Source organism: Ambystoma mexicanum, chromosome 11 (genome assembly GCF_040938575.1).
Source record: "Ambystoma mexicanum isolate Mex_15411 chromosome 11, UKY_AmexF1_1, whole genome shotgun sequence".
In the NCBI taxonomy this organism is placed as follows: domain Eukaryota; kingdom Metazoa; phylum Chordata; class Amphibia; order Caudata; family Ambystomatidae; genus Ambystoma; species Ambystoma mexicanum.
Window position 1 is genome coordinate 407106723 of NC_090934.1, and position 23160 is coordinate 407129882.

Consider the following 23160-nt stretch of genomic DNA (forward strand, 5'->3'; position numbering starts at 1 on the left):
TTAGCGAGTTGCAAGCCTTATCGTGTAAACCTCCACATACAATCTTTTACAAGGACAAAGTTGTTCTTCAGGTGAAGCCTAACTTCCTCCCGAAGGTAGTCTCGGAGTTTCACATCACTCAGAAGATTATATTACCTTCTTTCTACCCTCCTCCTCATCCGGGGAAGGAGGAAGAGAGACTGCACAGGCTGGACCCTAAGCGAGCCTTGAGCTTCTATATCAGCAGATTGGCTAAGATCAGACAAGCAGACCAACTCTTTGTAGGTTATGCAGGACATAAGTTGGGCCTTCCAATAACAAAACAAACCATCTCCAGATGGATTATTTTAGCCATTCTGGAATGCTACAAATTGGCAGGAAAGGAGCCTCCTCAAAATCTAAGGGCTCATTCTACCAGGGGTATCGCAACATCCTCAGCCCTTCAAAGAGGGGTGCCAATTCGAGATATATGTGCGGCTGCCACATGGTCGTCCGCACATACATTTACCAAATTCTATAGCCTGGATTCCTCCTCTAGTCAAGAAACTAGATTCGGCAAGGCTGTGTTACACTCTGTCCATTCTGGAAGGGTAACATAACTTTTATTACTCCCGCCTCCAGTCACAATACCACTGCTATGGGAGTCTATCTAAGATAAGGAATACGTCGGAGGACACAATCCCTTCGAAGAACTAGTTACTCTTACCTTGTAACGTTCTTTCGATGGGATGTTCCTCCGACGTATTCCTTATCGACCCTCCCATCCATCCCCGCAGTATGACTTCCTGTGGGTTTGCAGCCTATGCTCCTTCAAGGTGATTAGTCTAATCCAAAAACATTACTGGGGACTACAAAACGGAACTGAGCAACGGACGCTGCGCGCGGCCTTTATAGGCAGGATGACGTCGACGTCGGCACGGAGGCCGTCGAGGGTCATCGACTCGGCGATCATCGACGCGCAGCGCCCTCTGGCGAAAAAATTTTCCGAGGCCAGCAAAGCTGAAGGATTTATATCTAAGATAAGGAATACGTCGGAGGAACATCCCATCGAAAGAACGTTACAAGGTAAGAGTAACTAGTTCTTTCGTGGCCAAAGACAGCAGCAGAACCAACAACAACAATATTACTCTGGCTCCAACTGGCCCACCAACCAGGGTAACACCCAGTTCAGTCAAAGAGGCCAACGCCGTGGCAAAGGAAGAGGTCGTGGCTCCAGCCCCAGAGGTTCCACGCCCAATACCAGCAAATGACCCGAAAATTCGGGTCCCCTCCCATGCATCACCGGTCGGGGGCCGGCTAACATCGTTCCTTTCAGCATGGGAGGGAATCACGTCAGACCGTTGGGTATTATCCACCATAGCCCACGGATACTGCATCGAGTTCAACGGTTCCCCGAAGTACAAACCCCCACGGAACCGGCGCATGACACCGCAACACCTCTCCATTCTTCTTCAAGAGGTGGAAGAACTACTGAAGAAAGAAGCTATAGAGCCCGTCCCCCTATCACAGGTAACAGAAGGTATTTATTCAGTGTACTTCCTTGTACCCAAAAAGGACTTAACCATGCGCCCTGTATTAGATCTGCGCCCAGCGAACATATTTGTCAAACCCCAAAAGTTTCGTATGGTGACCTTACAGGAGGTAATCCCACTGTTATCACAAGGGGATTACATGACAACACTGGACATGAAAGATGCATACTTTCATATTTTAATGTTGACATCGCACAGAAAATACCTCAGGTTCAAAATAGAGGACAAACACTACCAGTTCAGAGTACTACCCTTCGGGATAGCATCTGCACCAAGGGTATTCACGAAAGTACTGGCAGTGGCAGCGGCCCACCTGCGCAGATTATCCATCCCGGTATACCCTTACCTCAACGACTGGCTCATAACAGGGGATTCTTACGAAACATGCTTCTCCAATACCCAAAAGACCGTAGACCTTTTGTCCCAACTGGGCTTCTCCATCAACGAAAAGAAGTCCAGCTTAGACCCCAGCCAAACCAAACAATTCCTAGGGGCTCTAATTCGAACAAGGGACGGCCTCGTATTCCCCTCCAACGAGAGGGTCCAAAACATGCTGTTTCAAATTCCCCATTATGTAGCAGGCCGAGAGGTGACGGTACGCAAAGCAATGCGCTTGCTAGGGATGATGGCGTCATGTATTTATTTGGTACCTCACGCGCGCCTGCGCATGCGCCCAATGCAAGAGTGGCTCTACAGCCAGTGGTGTCAGGCCAGCGGACAATGGGACGATCTAGTGGTGGTCTCGCAGGCCTTGGTTCTCTCGCTACGGTGGTGGACAAAAGAAAACCTGTTATTAGGGAAAACTTTTGCCACACCCGCAGTGGAAGCCACTCTAACCACAGACGCATCCCTTACAGGATGGGGGGCTCACCTATCCCATCAAACGGCACACGGAGTGTGGACTCCGAGTTTAGCATCCAAGCATATAAACCTGCTGGAACTACTAGCGGTGTTCAAAGCACTGAAAGCCTTTCAGGAACACTTACAAGGAAAGACAGTGATGGTCCTCACAGACAGCACCACAGCCATGTACTACCTCAACAAGCAAGGGGGCACTCACTCTCCAGGACTGTCCAAGCTGTCCCAGAATATATGGAAGTGGGCTCTCAAACACAACATGTTCCTACTAGCACAACATGTACCAGGGGAACTCAATCTGCTAGCAGACAAACTCAGCAGAGACTTCCCCCTGCCCGAAGAGTACGAATGGCAATTGCACGAAGACATCGTCTTAGACATCTTCACGCAATGGGGATTCCCGGAAATAGACCTGTTCGCAACCCTGGAGAACTCACAATGCCAAAGTTACGCCTCCAGGTACCCCCAGAACCAGTCCAAGGGGAACGGTCTGTTGATTCAATGGTCAGGGAAATTTGTTTACGCCTTTCCCCCGACTCCCCTTCTCAACAAAGTGGTGCACAAGATGCACCAGGAGCAGGTTACCATGATACTAGTGGCCCCAATGTGGGCACGGCAACCTTGGTTCGCTCACTTGATGGAGATGTCCCTTTCTCCCCCAGTGAAACTTCCCTGCCCGTACAACATGCTGTCACAAGACAAGGGCAGGACACTGCATCCATGCCCTCAGACCATGAACTTAGCAGCCTGGCTCCTGAGATCATAGAATTTGGACATTTACAACTCCCACAGAGATGTATGGACATCCTCAGGGAAGCCAGAAAACCTAATACTCGACACTGCTATTCTAGCAAATGGAAAAGATTCGTTATCTGGTGTAGAGGTACTAGCATCAACCCAGTTGACTGCTCTCCTACTGACATTATTCTATACTTGACCCATTTACTGGATTCAGGTTTAGTATTCAATTCCATTAAAGTCCACCTAGCGGCACTTTCTGCATACACCACTTCCCAACTTAAAGTGTCGTGGTGGAAAATACCAGTTATCAAAGCCTTCATGGAGGGGGTAAAAAGGATACACCCTCCGATAGCTAACCCAGCTCCCGGATGGGACTTAAATGTGGTACTTTCCAGACTCATGGGCCCTCCCTTCGAACCCATGCACAAGGCAACTCTTAAAGATATCACCCTTAAGACTGCTTTCCTAATAGCTATCACCTCCATTAGGAGAGTAAGTGAACTACAGGCTCTTTCTGTACTAGACCCCTTCGTAACAGTTCACAAAAATAAAGTGGTTCTACGCACACACCCAAGGTTTGCACCTAAATTCATCTCGAAATTTCATGTAAACCAAACTATAGAACTACCAACGTTCTTTCAAAACCCTTCCAGCTCGGGAGAAAAAAGTCTGCATACACTAGATGTACGCAGAGCTGTCATGTTCTACATGGAAAGAACCAGACCACTGAGAAAGACTAATCAGTTCTTTGTCTCGGTGGCAGCAGGAAGAGAAGGAGATGCGGTCTCAAAATCCACTATATCTAGATGGATTGTTCAATGCATCACTCTCTGTTACACTCTTGCTAAGAGAGAACTACCCTTCAAGCCAAGAGCACATTCTACTCGAGGCACTCGGGCTTCCATAGCATTCATTGCAAATGTTCCCCTTGAGTCCATCTGCAAAGCGGCTACCTGGAGTTCTGTGCACACCTTTACAAAACACTACTGTCTAGATGCACACTCTAGATCTGACTCCCAGGTGGGACAGGCAGTATTAAGACATCTTTTCTCTACTGTTCCTTCTCATAACCCACCGCCAACTCCGGGTACTGCTCGCTAGTCTATGCACAGCATGTGATTCTAAGCAGATTAACAAACATCAGAAGACAATGCATTACTTACCGTAAAAGCATTTCTGATGGTTGTATCTGCTTAGATTCACATGCGCCCACCCTTCCTCCCCGCTCGGATGGAAGGAACATAGACTTCCTTTATATCTCTCTTTTCTGTACTCACTCACGTCTATAAGGCTCCCTCAGGGCAGAAAAATACAAACAGAGGGACCTCGACGCGTGAGGGATTGTGGGTACAACGCACGTCACTATAGGGATAGTGTTACAGACACGCCTTGTCGACGTCCCCTTTTCGACTACGAAAAACAAAATGCAATACTCCGCAGTGACCACTGGATGTCGGACCTATGCACAGCATGTGAATCTAAGCAGATACAACCATCAGAAATGCTTTTACGGTAAGTAATGCATTGTCATCCTGCTTCACACTGAGGTCCAAGTCTTCCTTTTTCCTCACTGCCAGTGATTGTTGGATAGCTAACCAGTCTAAACATTGTTTGGTGGTCTCCACTTTCAGCTCCAGTAGCCGCTGCAATACAGTGGTGTTTAATAGATGACTGCACCCCACCACTGCCCCATTTAATGTAGCCATTTCATTCATCATTTCTAACAGTGTACCTGTTTGAGACTGGACCTCAACCCTCAGTAGTTCAAAAACGGAGACAAGAGAGTTGAGAACGTAGTTCAAAGAGTGTATTTTCATTAACTTGACTTTCCATGGGATGAGCTTGTGATGGATGCAAGCTGCAGTAGTTTGATTCCTCCTGCCGGCCTTCCAGCATCCCTTCTTCTGTTACAGAGATATTTTGGTCCTTGTCCAAATCCGTTGTGTTCAGTTTTTCCGGTATCTCTGGATTTTATTTAAGTCAAAGATCACTTGGGATGACATACTGTCTCTTCTTGGTCTCTTACAAGGGTGTAGCCCACTGCTGGTATTGCGCTGGGTTTCCTCCTCATTTGTGCTTTTACTTCATCTCTTTCCAAAGTGATCATCTATTTTTATTTTAGTTGTTACTGTGAATTCGAAACCTCTTCTCCAGATCTCTGCTGTTGTATTTTCCTCTTTGTGTGGTTCATTCCGCCTCATTGGCGTGTGCAGTATATCTTCAGAGTGAGTTTGGGCTTGGATACTTTGTGTACCCACAAATTGAAGCAACTCTGTCCCATCCAATTGTCTGCTGGAGCCAGTGAGGCTTCCCATTGTTGGCTCATCCCATTCAGGAGCTCTCCTGTCCTGCTGCACTGAGTTACTCCGTAATTTCATTTTTCAAGTGCCCTAAAGCTGTGCCTTTCCCAGTCCGGTCTTTAATTACTCTTCTTAGCTTTATTTTGTGTTTCCGTGGGTTAAACAAATGTTCCTTTTGCTGGGCAAATTAAATAATTTACTTGTCTTTTCTTTTCCGAATGCACTCCGTTTAAGGGCAGGTATCTAACCTAGAATCCACCAGCCCTTCACTTGGGCGTAGCCGAAAATCAATTGCAAGGCGAGTGATAGGAAAACTAAAAATTCACAATTTCGTTTGTTTCTCGGCAACTTTCCACATTTTTCCTAGGTAATCGGTCGGGACCAAAAGAAATCACTTCCCGCAGTCTCCCGACCAATAGTACTTTCAAAAAAGTGTGCTCTAATTGTTGGATGCACTTTCAGACGAGACCCAATGTCATCTACCAGCTGCTGTACCCTGCCGCTGCCAGATAATGCGCGGGTGCTAACATTCCGTACTGGATAATGCCGCCCAATTCCGTGAGCCCTTTGTGTTGGCTTCAAAGTAATTTGTTCCCAAGTAACTTTCAGATCTTTGGGGCCCGCTTAGATGAGGTTGCAGTTGAACAATGTTCAGTCAATCACGCTGATGTAACAACGCTGGTAAGCACCCGCTATGAAATCCTTGTTACTTTAGTTTTCGTTATTTGAATTCAACGCGTCTTGCCACGTGACTAAATGTTAGTGAGCCACTTACCCAGAGTGGTCAGTTGTGAGAACAATTTTCCTGACTGGAGCACCCAGACAATATCCGCCTCACGTCTTGATCGGACCACAACAGACCACTTTCTCCACCACTTCCTCACTGCGCGTGCTCCGTGCTGTGAATATTTTATGCCTGGCACAGGCTCTGGGTAGCTCCTCCTTCCAGGAATAGGCACTGAAGAAATACCAAAGTCCAGTATAGTAGCCCACAACAGACCACCTTCTCCACCACTTCCTCTATATCTCAAATGCAGAACTAGAGGAAGCCTTACACAATGCCACAGTTCCCCCCCCTTCTTAATCTCCAGCTGAGAAGTGTCCTTCGAGAATCACGCTGAGTTCTCTCTCACACCATTTGAACAAATCCTCAGCGAAGACCTGAGGACCAAAGGGCTGAGGACTTTCTGCTGTTTAGCTGTGGCGAGTGAACTACCTGGAACTCTGCTGTGAGAAAGAGGTGCGTGTGCCTGTACCTTTAATTACCAAAAACCAACTAGGTTAATGGGTACAAAAGGCCGCCTCCATCGCCCTTGCGGCGCTAAGCCCCGAGGACCAAAGGGCTGAGGACTTTCTGCTGTTTAGCTGTTTGGCGAGTTCCAAGGTGCAGTCTTAATGTTGGACAGTACTCAACTAAGGACATTGCCAGTGATGTCTTCACCAAAAACTCGTGCCCAGAGGAAACGTGAAGATACTACTTCAACTCGCAGAGCCGTGCCTCAACGGTGTCGCCAGGCCAAAGTAAGTAATTATTACTCATGTGCATCTACGAGCGAAGACACTGACATGCACACGCACTCTCACACAATAATGCCTGTCACCCTTGCTGTACCAGTTACATCTGCCACCCTTGATGATTGTTTTTTGTGAGAAGCATACTTCCAGCCCACGGACGCAGCATGGCTCATCAGAAACTTTACATCCAGATAACGCACCAGCGCAATCAGAGCAACATAACTCTGAATCTGAAACACCAAGAGTATTGAAAGTACACGCAGCACACGATGCTGTGGAGGTAACACTGTGGTATGATTTGTAACGGCACAGGAAATCACATCACGTTACGTTACCTTTGACGTGCTATGCCTCTGCGGTGGATGGGCGCGAGTGTTTGCGGCTCGACTCGGGTGAGGCGACGAGAACTTTGGAGGTCTTGCCTGTGCGTTCCGCCCTGGGTGAGGAGCCGCCGCACAGAGCGTGCGAGTCTAGCTTAGCCGCGCGTCGATCAATCGATGCCGACTTTAGCACCTCCCCGACTCTCAGAGCCTGTTCGCCTGTTGACGGCCCGCCCCCAGCCCCCTCTCGAATTCGAGAGGCAGACGTTGGGATCGCTCGAGGCCACAATACAACAAATCTAGGCACCCTTTCAGCCGAAGTAAATTTCGACGGCCGGGTTGCTGACACGCCTAGTGATCCCTATACAGACTCGCAAGTCGATTCTGCAACGTTGGACTTAACTACCAACCAAAGAGCATGTCGAGATTCCTCGTGCTTCAAAAGTTAATCATTTTGAACAAAGTACAGAAAATCAACGACTCTGACATATCATCAATAACTAACAAAGAAGGGGCAAAACTTTCGCTGAAACGCGACAACACGAGACTAGCTGACTCTTGTGACGAGTCAACACTGAAAATTCCATGTAAACGAGCAAAAATGTCCGAAATGTCTAAAATGGGAGAAACAGGAGAACAATCTGCGTTCCCCCCTGACTTAACTGGCTTACCACCTTTGTCCCAGAAACGGTTAAGCACCAAAACGAAGTGCCTACCAATCAACAGTTCCTTGAACACAAACGCCACTGTTGTGTAGTGCTAATTCTGATACTGACTCGGATTGTGAAGAGACTACTGACTCTTCCTTCATTGAACGCCCTTCCCCGAAAATCAGAAGGAACAGAGCCAGTATTGACAGACGGCACCATCGTCTCAAAGTATCCGCTCACAGCTCCTCCGCAAATATTGCAATGTCATCTACGGGCTTGCAAGAATTTTTACTATCCACACTAACCATTTCTCTTGCCCCATTCATAAGGCTGTATGAACATCTGCATGAGGCCACCCGCGATTTGACTACTGTTGTGGCTTTACTCAACTCTAAAGTAGTGAACCTAGAACAAATATGTGGCCTCACTAATAAGAAGCAGCTTGAGGGCTCAGCAAAATTAGACGACCTATACAAGCTTATGACCAAACAAAGGAGCAACGACGCGGTTGACAAAAAATTATTTGCCGTAGTTGCAAAGGAAGCATTTGCATTATTTAAATTGGAAGGAAAAAGACCACAATCAACAGCAAACCGGAACGGACTCAACACCCACACTCAATCGGCGTCAGAGGAGACAACTCATGGAATTGTCGAGCCCTAAACCCCCTGTTGAGAAGACTCGTCCAGACACCTACAATGGCCCCTTCAAAGTCTTTAGCCAGTAACCACAAAATAAATAGCCTGCCATTGACGAGATCAAGTACACCACCAAGTACGGCAGCCTCAAGCTTACATGTAATTCCAATCATTGAAATTGCTGAGGTTTCATTTCACACTGCATTTGAACAAGCTAAAAGCTCTGCTATCTTAGCACTAAGGGACTCTCAAGTTGAATCGACATCCACAATGCAACCCCAGACTGAGGGCTCAAATTCGGCTGGGCTCGGCTCTATACCTAACACAGCTCCAACTCCATTTTCCATTTTCACCAAGGAGGCTGAGATCATCATGCATAGGTGTAGGTAAACAACCTACCGCACACCAACGAAAAAAATCTAAAAACTTACCTGCTAAGAAAGGCAATAAACAGAATGGAGCCCGAACATTTCTTCGTAACACCAAGGTGGTTCACGTGCTAGCCAAGGAAAATAAAAAACTGCCCAAGCCAATTCAAAATCAAGCCTCCAACAGTCCACCCGTCAACGAGTGTGGAGCCAACTTAGTTGACAAAATGAATACAGAGCAGGAAATTTCAATCGAATTGCTAAATATGTCAACCTATGATGACACTGAATACGATGACATTGGGTCCACCGCCGTGCCCTGTGAAAAACCACAAATCGGCACTGAGATGCAAACGGACACTCATCCCGAAGGAACTCCAATGGTAGGAAGAGTTGTTCTCATTGGGAATGAAGTGCAAACACGAGAACCTGTTGCAGCTCCCAACGCGGCTCTAGAGTCCTCCCCTGCACGGCTTAGCCACGGTAATGGAAAGCTCTGTCGACCGCGATGGCGCACACGAAGAGTCCAACTTTCTTGACAATGCAGGCAAAACGACTAGAGCTTAACAGAATTTATCAAAGGCAACAGTGCACTGACCTGGCTCATCGAGTCCCCGACCAGAGTGATTGTCGAGCCCAAGGTCGAGAAGACTGGGGTGTGCCCAAGCACTCAACGCAGACAGTGAGCCAAAACAAGGCCTACTCAATAAGATTTAACAAAGAAAACCACACTCCGAAAAGGAATTCCTTAACCAGGGGGTCACTCAATCACCCCTTGGTCAGAATATTGGTCGAGCGCCTACAGTCTTCTGACAAACTGATCTTAAATCACAGGAACATCATAACCCTATTACATCATGTACCGGGACTACGTGCGATCAGTTCCGACGACCTGCATATCGTTGAATTTCCAGAAGAGTGCCAAAATGATAGTGGTGCTTCATATAACCTCTCCCCTAATCGCCCTTCTATCTTGGATGCAAACGTGTGCCTTTTCTCCTTGGGATTTGATGTCTACAAGTTGCAAGATGGGATACCAGCTGTATCAATAAACGATCAAGGTGCTCAATCACACTCTACAGTACGTATTTTGACCACTCAAAACTCATCAATGGGATTGTCTGATGAAGCCCTGAATCATCCTATCGTTCACCTAATGTCACCGTGCAAGACTGGAAACGATGACTGCTCCAACATAAAAGCCACAATCAAAAATCACCTGCTTTTCGGAAAGGAACGCGTCTCGTTTGCCAAAGGTCACTGTCTAGAACAATGCAACGCTAACAAGCAGCTCAGCATAACCATACAAGGTTACGTGAATTCTGATGACCTAACCGTCAACCCTCACTTAAGTAACTTTCCACAGGAGGTAGAACAAAACTGGCACTGGCTAGCATCAACACTGAATAGTAATCAACCACAATAATGCCAGATGGAGTTTGCCCCTCTGTGATGTTCTTTAGGCTCCTGGAACACGCAAGGATTCAGTCACTTGTTTAATAGTGTGTGGTTGGGCGACTTGTCCATTTCCTGCTTACAGGAGACGTGGCTAAGTGACATTCCTACTGTAACAGGTTTTCAGATCGCTGTAAACCCTGCCATACGACCTGGAAAGGGGCGCCCAATGGCCGAACTTATAACACTGGTAAGAAGTGCATCCGGGTTCAACATCTCCAACTCTAAATCACTCTCCGTTCATCCAAGAATCAACCATTACCAGAACTGACCGTGTCACAAGCAATCGACCAAATGACGATCATTTAATGTTTATTGGAATCATAGACGAGCTGGGAAGAATGAGTTTATCGATGCAATCTCTACCATTATAGACCGTCTACTTGTGGATCAACAGAGCTCTAATGTAATACTCTGCGGAGACTTGAACATCGACTACTTTCATGCTAGGACACCTTCGAAACAAAACTTAGCGTTGAAACTGAAGAAAGAATTGAGTGTAAGAAATCTGCAAATGCTAAATGGCCACAATCAAGGTGACATACCGCCGGGCCTGACATGGAACAGTGGGAGCTACGGCTCTACAATTGATTACATATTTGTCTCAGCAGACTTTCACAAACGAGTAACATTAAAAGTGACTCTGAAGGAAAAGAGCGACCATAATATGTTAATCATGGAATTTATGAATTCTATGCGTAATGTTGGGCCTATATGGCCGCAAAAGATCAAAGTTGAATCAAACGGAGTGAGGCTACGGTTAGCTGAGGAAGATGTCGCCCAGATATCTGATCAATACCGCATAGGTGGAACCATGCTTGACTACGCAGGACTACTGGTTAACTTTAAAACAAACGACAGTGGCCTAAAACACTTGAACACTCACGCACTGTGCCCAAGAACCGGAAACTCTAAAACATTTGGTGTTCTGCACAACTTACGCACAGAGAGAACCCGACTCCTGGGTAATTGGAGTGAGCGTCACCTATCCCTCAACGCTGATGAGTGGTGGCAACACATGTTCAGAGGAACGGACATGAAACTGATACTGCCGCTGACAAACCTTTTGGCGATAATCGAAAAGCATTTACTGGAATAATGGGATGGACTATAAGTGACGTAAAGTGATGTAATGTAATGAGGATTAATGAATGGTTTTATTTTAAAGGTTTGTATGTAAACCAATAAAATTATTTTTTTTTAAAAAAACAAAATCCTCGGCATGCCCCGCACTACCAAGGGGTTGATAGCCCAGTTATACAGTGCACTACTCACCAGGGGTCACCTCTCACGCACCACATCTGAAACCACATGGGAAGCAGACCTTGAGCTTGTAGACCAACCAGATGCATGGCGAGCCATACACAAAGCTGTGTGGAGCTCTTCAGTATCTGTGCAGTACACCCCCCAACGGCTATACAAGATATTTCTGGGAATCCCTCCGTGTTGCTGGAGGGATTGTTGGGACATTTGTGATTACTGGCACCAATGGTGGAAATGTGGGAAAGTCCAGACATATTGGAAGGAGGTCCTGGTGTGGATCCAAGCAATAGATGGTATTCTTCAGCATGGGGTCTGGCATGGATTCACACGCGCATGAATATTCCCAGTCAGGCTGGCAATCCTTGTTAAAGAAAAAATCAGTATCAGTTTCACTTCTGAACGGTCTTTCTCCTAACTACCAATCACTGGTCTCTGGGTCATACTGCCCCCAGCCAATGACTTCCCTCCACCTAAGGCCCTCCTCTGGCAGCCATCTTCAGATTTGGTAGCACGTAAAGTGGCAGTAGGGCCAAGAAAAGAGCCGCAGAGGGTCAGGCGGGAGGGGTACGCATGTGAATCCATGCCAGACTCATGCTGGAGAACAACAGTTACAGGTAAGTAACTTGTTCCTTCTCCAGCATGGGGTCTGGCATGGACTCACATGCTCATGAATAAAGAATACATAGCAGTACACACATGCACAACCACAGAAGGTGGCAAAGCTCAACATTAACATTAAGCATCTCTTACCTCCTCACCAGGCTCACCTTCAAGCGAACAGGTTGCGCAGTACTGCTTGGCCGACTCTGGACTCCTCCCTGGAATCCCGGTCAACGCAGTAGAATCTCGTGAAGGTGTACGTCAGACAGGAACGCTGTAGTAGCAGCGATCGCTCTGGTCGAATGGCCTCTCGAACAGCCAGGCAATGGTCAGTTTGTCAACTGGTGACAATGGGTGATGCAGTCGGAGAGCCACCTGGAAATGGTAGCCTTGGAGAGGGCCTTTGCTTGGTTTACATGGCCAAAGTTGACAAACAGTTGTGACGTCTTCTGGAAAACCTTCATGCGGTCCATGCAACTTCAGTGCTCTAGCCACACATCTAACAAGTGCCAAGTCTCTCAGCCGGCAACAAAGGCGTCGGGAAGAATACAGGCAACACCAAGGGCTTGTTCAGATGAAAGTCTGATGGCACCTTGGGCGTGCAAGAGCGGTGCGTCCGTACTACTACCCTCATCTTGTGGAATGTCAAGTAAGGCGGTTTACACAAGAGGGCCTGGATCTCTCCCACTCGTCGTGCAGAGGTGATGGCCACAAGAAAAGCTGGTTTTCCACGACAAACTTCAGTGGCGCCGAATGCATAGGTTCAAACGGAGGACCCATGAGCCTAGTCAGTACCAGATTGAGTTCTTACTGTAGAAATGTTCAGGTCTTCCAAAATATCTCATGTATCTTTTTTTGCCTTGTGGGATGAGTCGGTTGTGTACAGGGAGAGTGTGGGAGGGTACAATCCAGGGGAGTGTAAACAAGTTAAGGTCATACTATTGCAGAATTCCTAATCTATTTCTACCTGTGACTGTCACTGTGAAATTAACATGTAACATTGTGATGCTTGTTGTAAAACCAATAAAAGTACTTTAAAAAAAAAAAGACAGGCCTCTGGAAGGTCTTTGCAGCACGGATCACGGGGAAGGCTCTAGGCAAGGTTTTCCTCATGGCTGGATTCGACACTGGATTTGGCACCGTTTTCAGGAGCACAGAAGAAGACGTAATCTCGCTGGTCAGGTTCTCGTTGTTTCCAAGGTCCAGCACTCTGGTGAGGGGGCTTTTCAGACTGGAATTGCGCCTCTGGAGATGCAGCAGGATGCCCAGGATGTTTCAGCGAGATTCGGAATTCAGAAGACCGTGCACTGCACAATGGCACAAGGTCTCACAGTATTGGCGTATTGCAGCCCGCAAGGTCGCAGCACGGTGTGGGGTGGCTCAAAATGCTGGTCCTCTTGAGTATAGTGGGCCTCACCAGGCTCTGGGTTGGGGCCATCATTTTCGCAGTCCCCAGCTCGATTTGAAGGAAGGGCTACAGCTGGCTCAGATTACACAGCAGGCTCTCTGGTCACTGGAAATCATATCAGCTGCAAATTCCTCTTCGGATTTGGTTCCAGTGGTCGACTAACGTCCGCTTCCAGGATCAGACTTTTATGCAGGAACCCAGCCAATCAAACAACCTTGCAACATTCCAACTTGGGGGGGCTTGGCAATCTTTTCAGGATAACCAGAGATGCAGTTTGAACTAGAATCTCGCACTCCGGCTGGAAGACAAAGGGCTGCAGAGTTTTGGACCTGGAGCCTGGGCGGGGAGTCCACAGAACTCCAGCCGAAGATGATAGCACAAAAGAATGTCCCCCCCCGGATGTCGGGGGAAGGAACAAGAAAGGACAAGGAGCACTAAAATGGGTGCCTTTACCAGGGCTGTGCAAACAGCCTGTGGTAAAGGTGCACTGAATTAATAAAAAAGGTTCTCTGCCACCAGCCATTAAAGCTAAGTTTGTCCTTGTAACATAAATGTTTCATTTAAAATGAGAAAGGGGATACTCTGTATCTCCCTGCACTCCACATAAGGTGGGGGGTGCTGGTCTCACTTGATAAAATCTAAAAGGGATCCCAAGATCCTGTCTACCCTTGAACTGTTGTTCACACAAGGTAAGCCAGAGAAAGTTAAAAGGGGAGCCTCTAGGGCAACCCATTGACAATAGGCACTATTGCCAAAAAGTTGTCAGAGGATAACTTTTACAAGACACTATCGAGAGTCTTAAAAATGACACAGATAAAGAGTAAAAGATTGTGGAAAAAGGTTCCCACTCGGAGGTATAAGGAAAAATAATCCACCAGTAAAATCAAAAGGTTCTGGGGCTGACACGGGTCAGGAAGATTTATCATTACTATGAAAATCTTACCTAACAAGTCTTTGTCCGAGTCGATGAGTGGTGTTGACGAGGCCTGCAGAGGTCTAGAAATGAGAAAAGATTCAGAGATTCTCTACCAGCTGATGTCCACTGCAATATCTATCAAGCTGAGGAATGTGCATGAGACAAATCCATGGAAAGAACATTACCGGTAAGTCATTTATCAATGAGTGTTTATTTATTGTTGAACATTTGCTTGGTCTAAGCATTCGCCTTTTGACAGCATTTCATTGCATCACTATCTATAGCGGTAAGTAACTTTAAAACATGAAATTAGGGAGTTACGTTGGAATGTGATGCAGCAACTACTTTTCAAATGAAGTTGACAACTGTTTAGTATGTTGTGGAGTCAGCCTGATTTGTAACAATTCAGCCTTCCTTTGTATAGATACCATCTCAATCTTCAGAAGGAAATAACAGTATGTCTAAAGGTAACACGTGCCAGACAAAAGCAAAGCCGGCCAAGCAACAGGTACTATCTATTGCAGATGGTGAAAGGCAAAATTGGGCATCTTTGGGTGTCAAATCGATGCCAGCCTTCAGGGCACAATGCTGGTTTCCCCCTCACTCAAAGCACTTGTTTTATTTCACATTATAACCACAATGACTGCTGCTCATTCCCTTCTCTTTGCAACTTGATCCCCACATTTATGCGAAGAGCCGAGACCTTCCGTTATGATTTTATCAAGCCACTTCTCGTGTGCTAGTTTGTCATTTCTAGGCTGTCACTGCGAAGGTGTACTTGGAGGTTTTTGCTCACTTTGAATGTTGCTTTTAGGGCATGCCAGGGAAGAAGTTGCCAAGCAAGCCCAACTTAAAAGATGAAGATGATCGATCAGGGCCTATTTATATCATTGTTCCGAGTGGGAAGGAGCAGCGCATGAAAGATGAAAAAGCACTAAAGGTAAGGTCAAGCTACCCATAATCTTATCTACTTAATCAGGCTCCCTTTGTCTTCAATCTGTTGACTCAGTATTGCCTTCCTCATAACCATCTTTCACCTTCCATACTCTTACGTCCTGTCCCATTACCTCTATACTGATGGCAGTCTGTTCCATGGATTCTGGACCGTAGCCTTTCTTGCACTGCAATAAAAAAAGTTCCTTTTCCCTTATGCCTTCATACTTTAAAATTGAAGAGACGTCACACAGAATTCGTTATCATTTTGTATTTAGTCACTATGTCTCTGTCTAGCCATTGATCTATTTTGGCAGGGATTCACACCATGTTTCTTGTTTTGTGTTGAGATGGTGGACAGATTTTAGTCCACCCTATTTATATTAAATAGGGGAATTCTGAGAGGTTAGCAAAAACCCAATCAAGGTAAACGTGGAGAATCATTTAAGGCTATTCTCAGGATCGTGTGAGTTGGGTCAAGGGTCTACCATGAGTACACCCAGTGAAGTACACAATTCAATTTAGACAGCAATGTATAAAAATATAATTTGTATTCTAGGAATTGAACAGACACAATACACATGAAACTAGCAGGCTACACTATTGCACAACACTTGATAAACATTTCTGAGCCTTGTGGATCTGCTTAGAATCACATGCTTTGCATAGACGGACATCTAGTGGTTGGTGCAGAGTATTGCATGAGTTGTTTTAAAAGGGACGTCGACTGGGCGTGTTTGGTCTCCCTCCTATGCCTTGGAAGACGAACAACGCAGCAACAGCTCTTTTCAGAAGCAAAGACATAGTAGATTAGTTATTGGACTGCTGTGTCTCCTTACCCAGCCACTCCGGGCAAGACGAATGCTCTTTTACGTGGAAATATTCTGGTTACAGGGCACACTTGCTTGTATGCACAGGGTGAGGGTGTGAATCATAAGCACACAACCCCACGCCAATCATAGTCGGAATCATTGAAAAAAGGCTCTAGGCGCAACATCGATTTTGTCGAAACATACATTGAAATCTTCAGAACCCTCACTTTCTGAGCCTGCTACATTTTACGTACAGCGCATGGCTCCAAAACCAGAGTTGCATGTTGCTGCACATATTATTTTGACTATTCCTGTGCCGCTGAAACAGCTTTCATCCAAAACAGAAGGAAAAGCGCACAAAAATGCCAGATCTCCTCCCTGGTGCTGTTGGGTCCCCTAAAACACAAGTTTCACTTAGATATACTACAGCTACTAGAACTATGTCTGTCTCTAAATCACAAGACACATGGCTGTGGAAATAGAATACATTGTTTTACCCTTCCAGATAACCCTTAACAGGTATATGGACTAGAAATAGATTTGAACAAACCATGGGCAATGTTTTAGAATGTGTCACTTTATGGATACATTCCCAATTAAACCTAAAACACTTCTAGCAGAAGAGGGTAGTCTCTTCCAAAGTCACCTAGACTCCAGTTATCTCCTAGACATCGTTATTGACTTCACAGATCAGCCATCCTATCGATTTCAGGATGACCATTATTTATGGTTTGCAACAGGATCAGGGGGATGATGGTCAGGGTACATGGCCAGTGACTCCCACTCATGAAGATGGCAGATATTTTTGAGGAAGATGACCCTATAGATCAGCCCCATGACACATCTCCTACAGATGACCAACTTCTTTTTAACGACTTGCTCAAAAAAGCAGCTCAACATTTCCAGATTCAAACTTGAGTCGGTACCAGACTCTGACTTTGTGGATAAGTTAAAGAAACCTATCAGCCAATCTATTCCTTTACTGAATTATATCAAAAAGAGAATTGCACCTTCCCTGTTAACCCCATCCCTGACACTTGTGGTTAACTCTTGGGTGGACCAAATATTAAATCCCTCAGACCCTCTTTACAACCAGGGCCACGCTAAACCTGATATACTAGTAGTTGCAACTACTAGAAAACGTGCATACGTCCCTTTGTCAAAGGCAGAAGCTCAATGACGCAGAGTGGGGGTTCCTTCAAGACAATTTAGACAATGTCTCTGAGCCAACCAAGTCTCAATCACAAAAGATTGTTCAAGAAGGAAGGCAAGTCGCTCACAATATTTTAAAGAAAGCTTTTGATTCTGCTAAAGCTGTATGCAGTATTCTCGCAGAGGGTAATTTTGTTAAAACTGCATTTGTGGCTTTGTAATTCCGGTTTTAAACCTGAAACTAGGCTACCCTCTTTAATATACAGGGAGAAGAAGCAATGTGGTTTGGTAAAGCTGTAGACAATGCTTTAGAAACCTTCATAAAAAGAACATGAAACTGAAGAATTTAATTGCTCAATCCACCCATGCATGGGAGGAAATATGATCAGATCAATGGGTGTTTATGGCATATCAGTAGGATACTGACATTGAGTTCTTTCAAAAACAACAACACCATCTACCAAGAGCAAGAATGATGCTACCAGAACACCAGCTCATCCTACAAACGGAAATTGAGACTTTTCTACAGAAAGGAGCAATAGAATTAGTCTGTCTAAAAGAAGTAAACTGTGTACTTCTTTGTACCCAAGAAGGACCTAACCATCCGCCCTGTATTAGATCTGTGTCCTGCAAACAAATATGTCAAGCCTCAGAAATTCATGATGACTACGCTACAGGAAGTAATCCCACTTCTAAAACAAGGGATTACATTACCACATTAGATATGAAAAATGCATACTTTCATACTTCAATGTTTCCATCACACAGAAGATACCCAAGGTTCAAATTGGAAACAAAACACCAATTCAAGGTTCTACCATTCGGCAGGACTTTTCAGTGCCAAGGGTATTCACCAGAGTGCTCACAGTAGTAGCAGCACGCCTACAGAGACAGTCAATCCCAGTGTACCCTTACCTAGACGGCTGGCTGATAACAGGAGATGCACCAAAAGCTTCTCTACAGTACAACCAGCGGAACTTCGACCTGCTTTACATACTAGGCTTCTCAATCAACGAGAAGAAATAGTCTAGTCCCAAGCCAGCTGAAACTATTTCTCGCTGCATTAATCCGAATCGAAGACGCTTTAGTCTTCTCCTCCATCAAGAGGGTTCAAATCATGCTCTTCCAAATCCCACAATATGTAGCCAGTCGGGATGATGGCCTTATGCTTTTACATAGTGCCACAGTGGCTAGCGAAACAATGGTCACAAGCAAGCGGTCAATGGGACGATCTAGTGGTTGTTTCGCAGTTCCCTCGTTCATGTCCTGCAATTGTGAACAAGAGGAAACCTTCTCAAGGAGAAGTCCTTAAACACTCCAAATGTACAAGCCACTCTATCTACAAACGCATCTCTCTCTGGGAGAATGCACACCATCTCCAACACTCCGCATACAGAGTCTGGACACAGACGTTAGCAAAAAAAATCACATCCCCTTCTACAACTATTGGCGGTGTTCATAGCCCTAAAAGCCTTTCATCACCAGCTTCAGTACAAGACACTTCTAGTCCTGACTGACCACACCACAGTGAAGTACAACATCAATATTGGATGGGTGAGACGCTTTCCAGGTTTGTCCTAACAAGCCCGGAACAAATTGCTTCAATGGATTGCCTTTGTTCTGCAGAGTCTGAGGCTCCTCCTCACCTAGTATAACTGTTATCACAAAAGTAGTTAGAGATTTTTACTGCACCTAGAATAAGTGTTACACTATTCATCCAAAAGTATATTGTCCTGTTGATTATGTGATTTGAACTGAGTCACTGTACAATTGGAACGGTCTACTGCCCTTGCATTACTGAAGGTAATAGTGAAAGTAACCATTGGTTTGTACTCCCCAAGACTAGGTGTGACCTATACTGCATGTTTGTGAAAAGGTTTTGACTTCCCTAGAACTACGGTTAGGTATTTCAACTAAGGTCTATACTTGGGTCTGTGTGCCTTCAAGTATAGTGTTGTGTTTTTATATTGTGATTTCATATAATGCGTTAGTACTTGCTTAACCCGAGATTTATCTGGGCCTACCTGTATTTAAATAATCCTTTTATTTTTACATTCATAGTGTTTCAGTGTTTCTTTGTACCATTTGAATTACAATTTCCAATTTCATGTGTACTGATTCTACAGCCCTCTATCCCGCCTAACATAAGCCTGGCTGCTCTGTCTGCGCTACCATGTACTCAGGTGGTACAGCCTTATCCTAAGAGTGGAGTCTTGTACTGCCTCAGTTGAATGGTTTTACTAAGCCCTTAGGGCAGTTTTTCTGAAGTCCAACTAACACCAGAGTAAACCGAAGAACGACGGTAGGATGGAGGAGTAGAACCACAAAAGGAGCAGTGCACGGATAGAGAGGAAGAAACGAGCATCCGGCAACGGAGGGGAGCAAGTTGCAATGCACTGCCTTACCGAATACATGGCTTGTAGTGTGAGCGCCATACTGCGCTGCAGAGTTTGAGCAAAACAATGGGAAGTGTTTGGCTGCCATCTTGGAAAGGTCATTGAGACAGAGCAGCTTTTATTTTGAGAAGGGCAAAGTCCATCTAACTGGACCATAGAAAAAAACAGGGGTGCAAGTGTTAGGGAGATGTCTCTGTTAGGCAGAATTCCGTGCAGTGCCCTTAGGGACCACTAAACACAATTAAGACTACAGGTGGCAATACAAGTTTTACCTTTGGTACAAGCCTGTACTACTAGGTTATAGTGGTAGCAGTAGCGGAGCAGCCAGGCTTATCTGAAGAGTATGAGCAGTAGCAGAGAACACAAAGGGACTGCAATTACTGTGACTCAAGCAAACACTGACACAAGGTTTCAGGTAAAAAATATAAGTACATTTATTTTTAAACCATTTGTTATTAACACAACACTTATATTCAAAAACTGCACGTAAAATATACTACAACTAACCAATTCACTTTGTACAGTAATATTCGAGGTAAGTACCCTGTGTTTGAATGCACCGGTGTTATGAAACAGAACACGTTACCGTGAATACAATTGCGATCACTTTTTGACTGTTCAGTCTACTAGATAAACGCGTATCCATGGCAAGAAATGCTACCGGGGTAAAAACACACTTAGCACCCGAGATACCCAGAGAGAGTTGGGGGCAAAAATCACAGGCAATATGTTGGTTAGGCAGACAGAATCGAACACACATAGACAGGAATTCAAGAGTCAAGCAGCCGGAGCCAAAGTCCAATGACACCGGGAGCCTTTTGTCGAGGATCACACAGTCGGACAGTTTGAGATTCAATGTTACCAAGAGTACTTTGATATTGTCAATGTTCGGAAGCAAGTGTTCTAAAATGGAGGGAAAAGTAAGGACAAGCCTTAAAGTAGAGAAATGGGGATTTCACCCACAATTCCTCAAACAGGGCACAGTACCTTTCTCAAAGAACGAAGCTGATGCCACGGCAGTTGTTCCTGTTGGTTTCCCGCAGACCCACGCTTTCCTGCAGCTTCAGCACAAAGGACGAGGGGGGGTCCGCACCACAAAGGGATGAGGCCGGCAACAGCGACAATGAATAAAAGGTGCGCGCCTTAAAAACAGGAGAGGTTCTTCAGGTGGCTATCCGGACCACTACAGCAGTGTGCAGCGATTTCGACCATGAAGGCGACCTCTGGCTGAAGATGATGAGCTGGTTATCCCCACCAGGCTCAAGTGAAGAAGACTCCGGACTGGATCTCCTCTTAGTCGTTGAAGGGTAGATAGTTCAGGACTGCAGCAGGGCTTCACCGGTACGGGGTAGTTGCAGCATTCGACCTCTCCTCCACTTCTCGTCGGTTCCTTGTAGTTCCAGAGGCGACTCTGACTTCCATTCCAATAGACCTTCCTTTTATGCGCAAAACCCCCATTCGCACAGCCTGGCTGTCACCCAGCAGGGGGGTTGTCCAGCCCGGACAACCACCTTGTCCAATCAGGTCAAAGTGGGACTCGGGTTTCCTAGGATACCCTGTGCAGGGGGTGACTACACCCCTCCCTCACATTCTGCCCACCTAGACACCCAGGCGCCTTGAGGAGGGCTTCTAGGTAGAAGCCCGCCAAACGACAGTGAACAAAGGAGGCAAACCTGGTTTTCCGCGCAAAGTAAAACGCAAGGAGGAGTTTAACAAAAAGATAAACCGCACCGGAGCCAAACGAAAAAGGATTTGGTCAAGCGGGTTTAAGTCTGAGGCTAACACAATAGCCTACAATATTGCAACGGTTATTTAAGATAAAAGCAGTAGAAATTTAGGGCAGATACCACTGCCTCCAGCCACGTCTAAATGTTAAAAGAGCAAAACAATGCTCTAGGAAGTACAGATAAAGAGTTAACCCTCCCAGCACTCCTTGTAGGATGGTGTGTACTGGATCTGTGGTTAAATGTGACTGAGTTAACCTGAGTTAATGGTAACTTTACCCTTTTCTGGGGGACGGTAGTCACCTCAGAAATGGAGTCGGGAGGGGCGGGGGGGGAGTCTGGATGACAACCATGTGCCACTGCACAGAAGGTGCTGTGTGTGACGCACACAAAAGATGGGGCTACTGAAGTGGTGTACTCCAGAGCCCACCATCACAAAAACAGGTCACAACACATAGCAAAATACCAGTAAGAGTGGGGGAAAGCTAACACTCTTACCAAGTGGAAAGAAACCACTCCAGAGATCCAGCAAAGCTGCTGAGGGACTCACTAGGTAAGGGAAATTAGCCATGAAATGAGAATTCTCCCTAACAGTCTCATTATTGTGCTTAATTACCTCTCCTAGTGAGATGACATCCCATTTTTTTCTTTTAATCCTGAAGCCGTTTTCCACTCATTCATTCTTATGGGCTCTGTCTTTCTGAACTCTATTCTTTGTAAATCTACCTGTACTATGGAGTCTGTCTGCTTCATAGCTCTTAAAGCATCTGTGTGTTAGCACTGCAGCACACAGCTCCTTATGGGCAGTGTTGCTGGGGACCATTAGGATCCTCCTTTAAGATTCTTTTTCTATATCTACTACAGTTACTAAGGATAGATCCTTGGTATCTCTCCCAAAACTGTATAGTCTGAGAAGTTGGCGCGCATCCCCTTCAGTGGAGTGCCAAAGAGATACTTGATACCCCCCTTCTCTCTGCTCCTATGACTTTTTTGTCACATAGACAATTGCCTAGTTATGGCTGGTGGACGTGTTCTAACAACTATTGTACATTTTGTTATACCGCAGGTATTGGGCAAGATTGTGTGCAGTACCCTTTAATAGACTACTGCAACCTTGACCTCCTGGCAATAGGAACCCAACCTTTGGTATAAGTCTGTAGTACACAGGTTGGTAGTGTGGTTGAACAGCCAGGCTTATCTCAAGAGGGGTCAGTGTGAGCAGTAGGATACTCTTACGTCCCGTCTCCTTTCCTCCATAGTGCATGGGTATCCCTTCCAAGGGACGGGATACGGAACCTTTTTCACCAGGAAAAACCTTCTTCCCCATTAAGTTTAGAGGTGCTCCGGGGTGCGGCCCAGGGAGAATGCACTGCCCTGACTCCACCCTCCAGCGCCGCACCTCAGGCCCCTTTTCCGCATCGACGGGAACGGGCCAAAGTCACCAGAGCTCCTGCGTTTGGCTTCGGCCATGTAATTCCACGCGCAGATACTTATTCTCTTTGTATTTTTATCATTCAGGTACTTGGTCCTGAGGCGTCACGCTCCACCCCGGCGCATGTTGACTTCCCCTGGGTTCAGCAGGTGTCCATCCTGCAACACT

General features: G+C 45.9%; 1 protein-coding gene across 3 annotated transcripts in view; it reads left to right on the top strand.

The window, feature by feature from the left end:
* CKAP5 (cytoskeleton associated protein 5) overlaps nt 1-23160 on the top strand; it is a 1593334-nt gene that overhangs the window by 932632 nt on the left and 637542 nt on the right. For all 3 annotated transcript variants that reach the window (XM_069623197.1, XM_069623199.1, XM_069623198.1), the window contains exon 28: nt 15358-15483. In XM_069623197.1, the coding sequence (XP_069479298.1) occupies nt 15358-15483 (126 nt within the window). The remainder of the gene's footprint in view (nt 1-15357; nt 15484-23160) is intronic.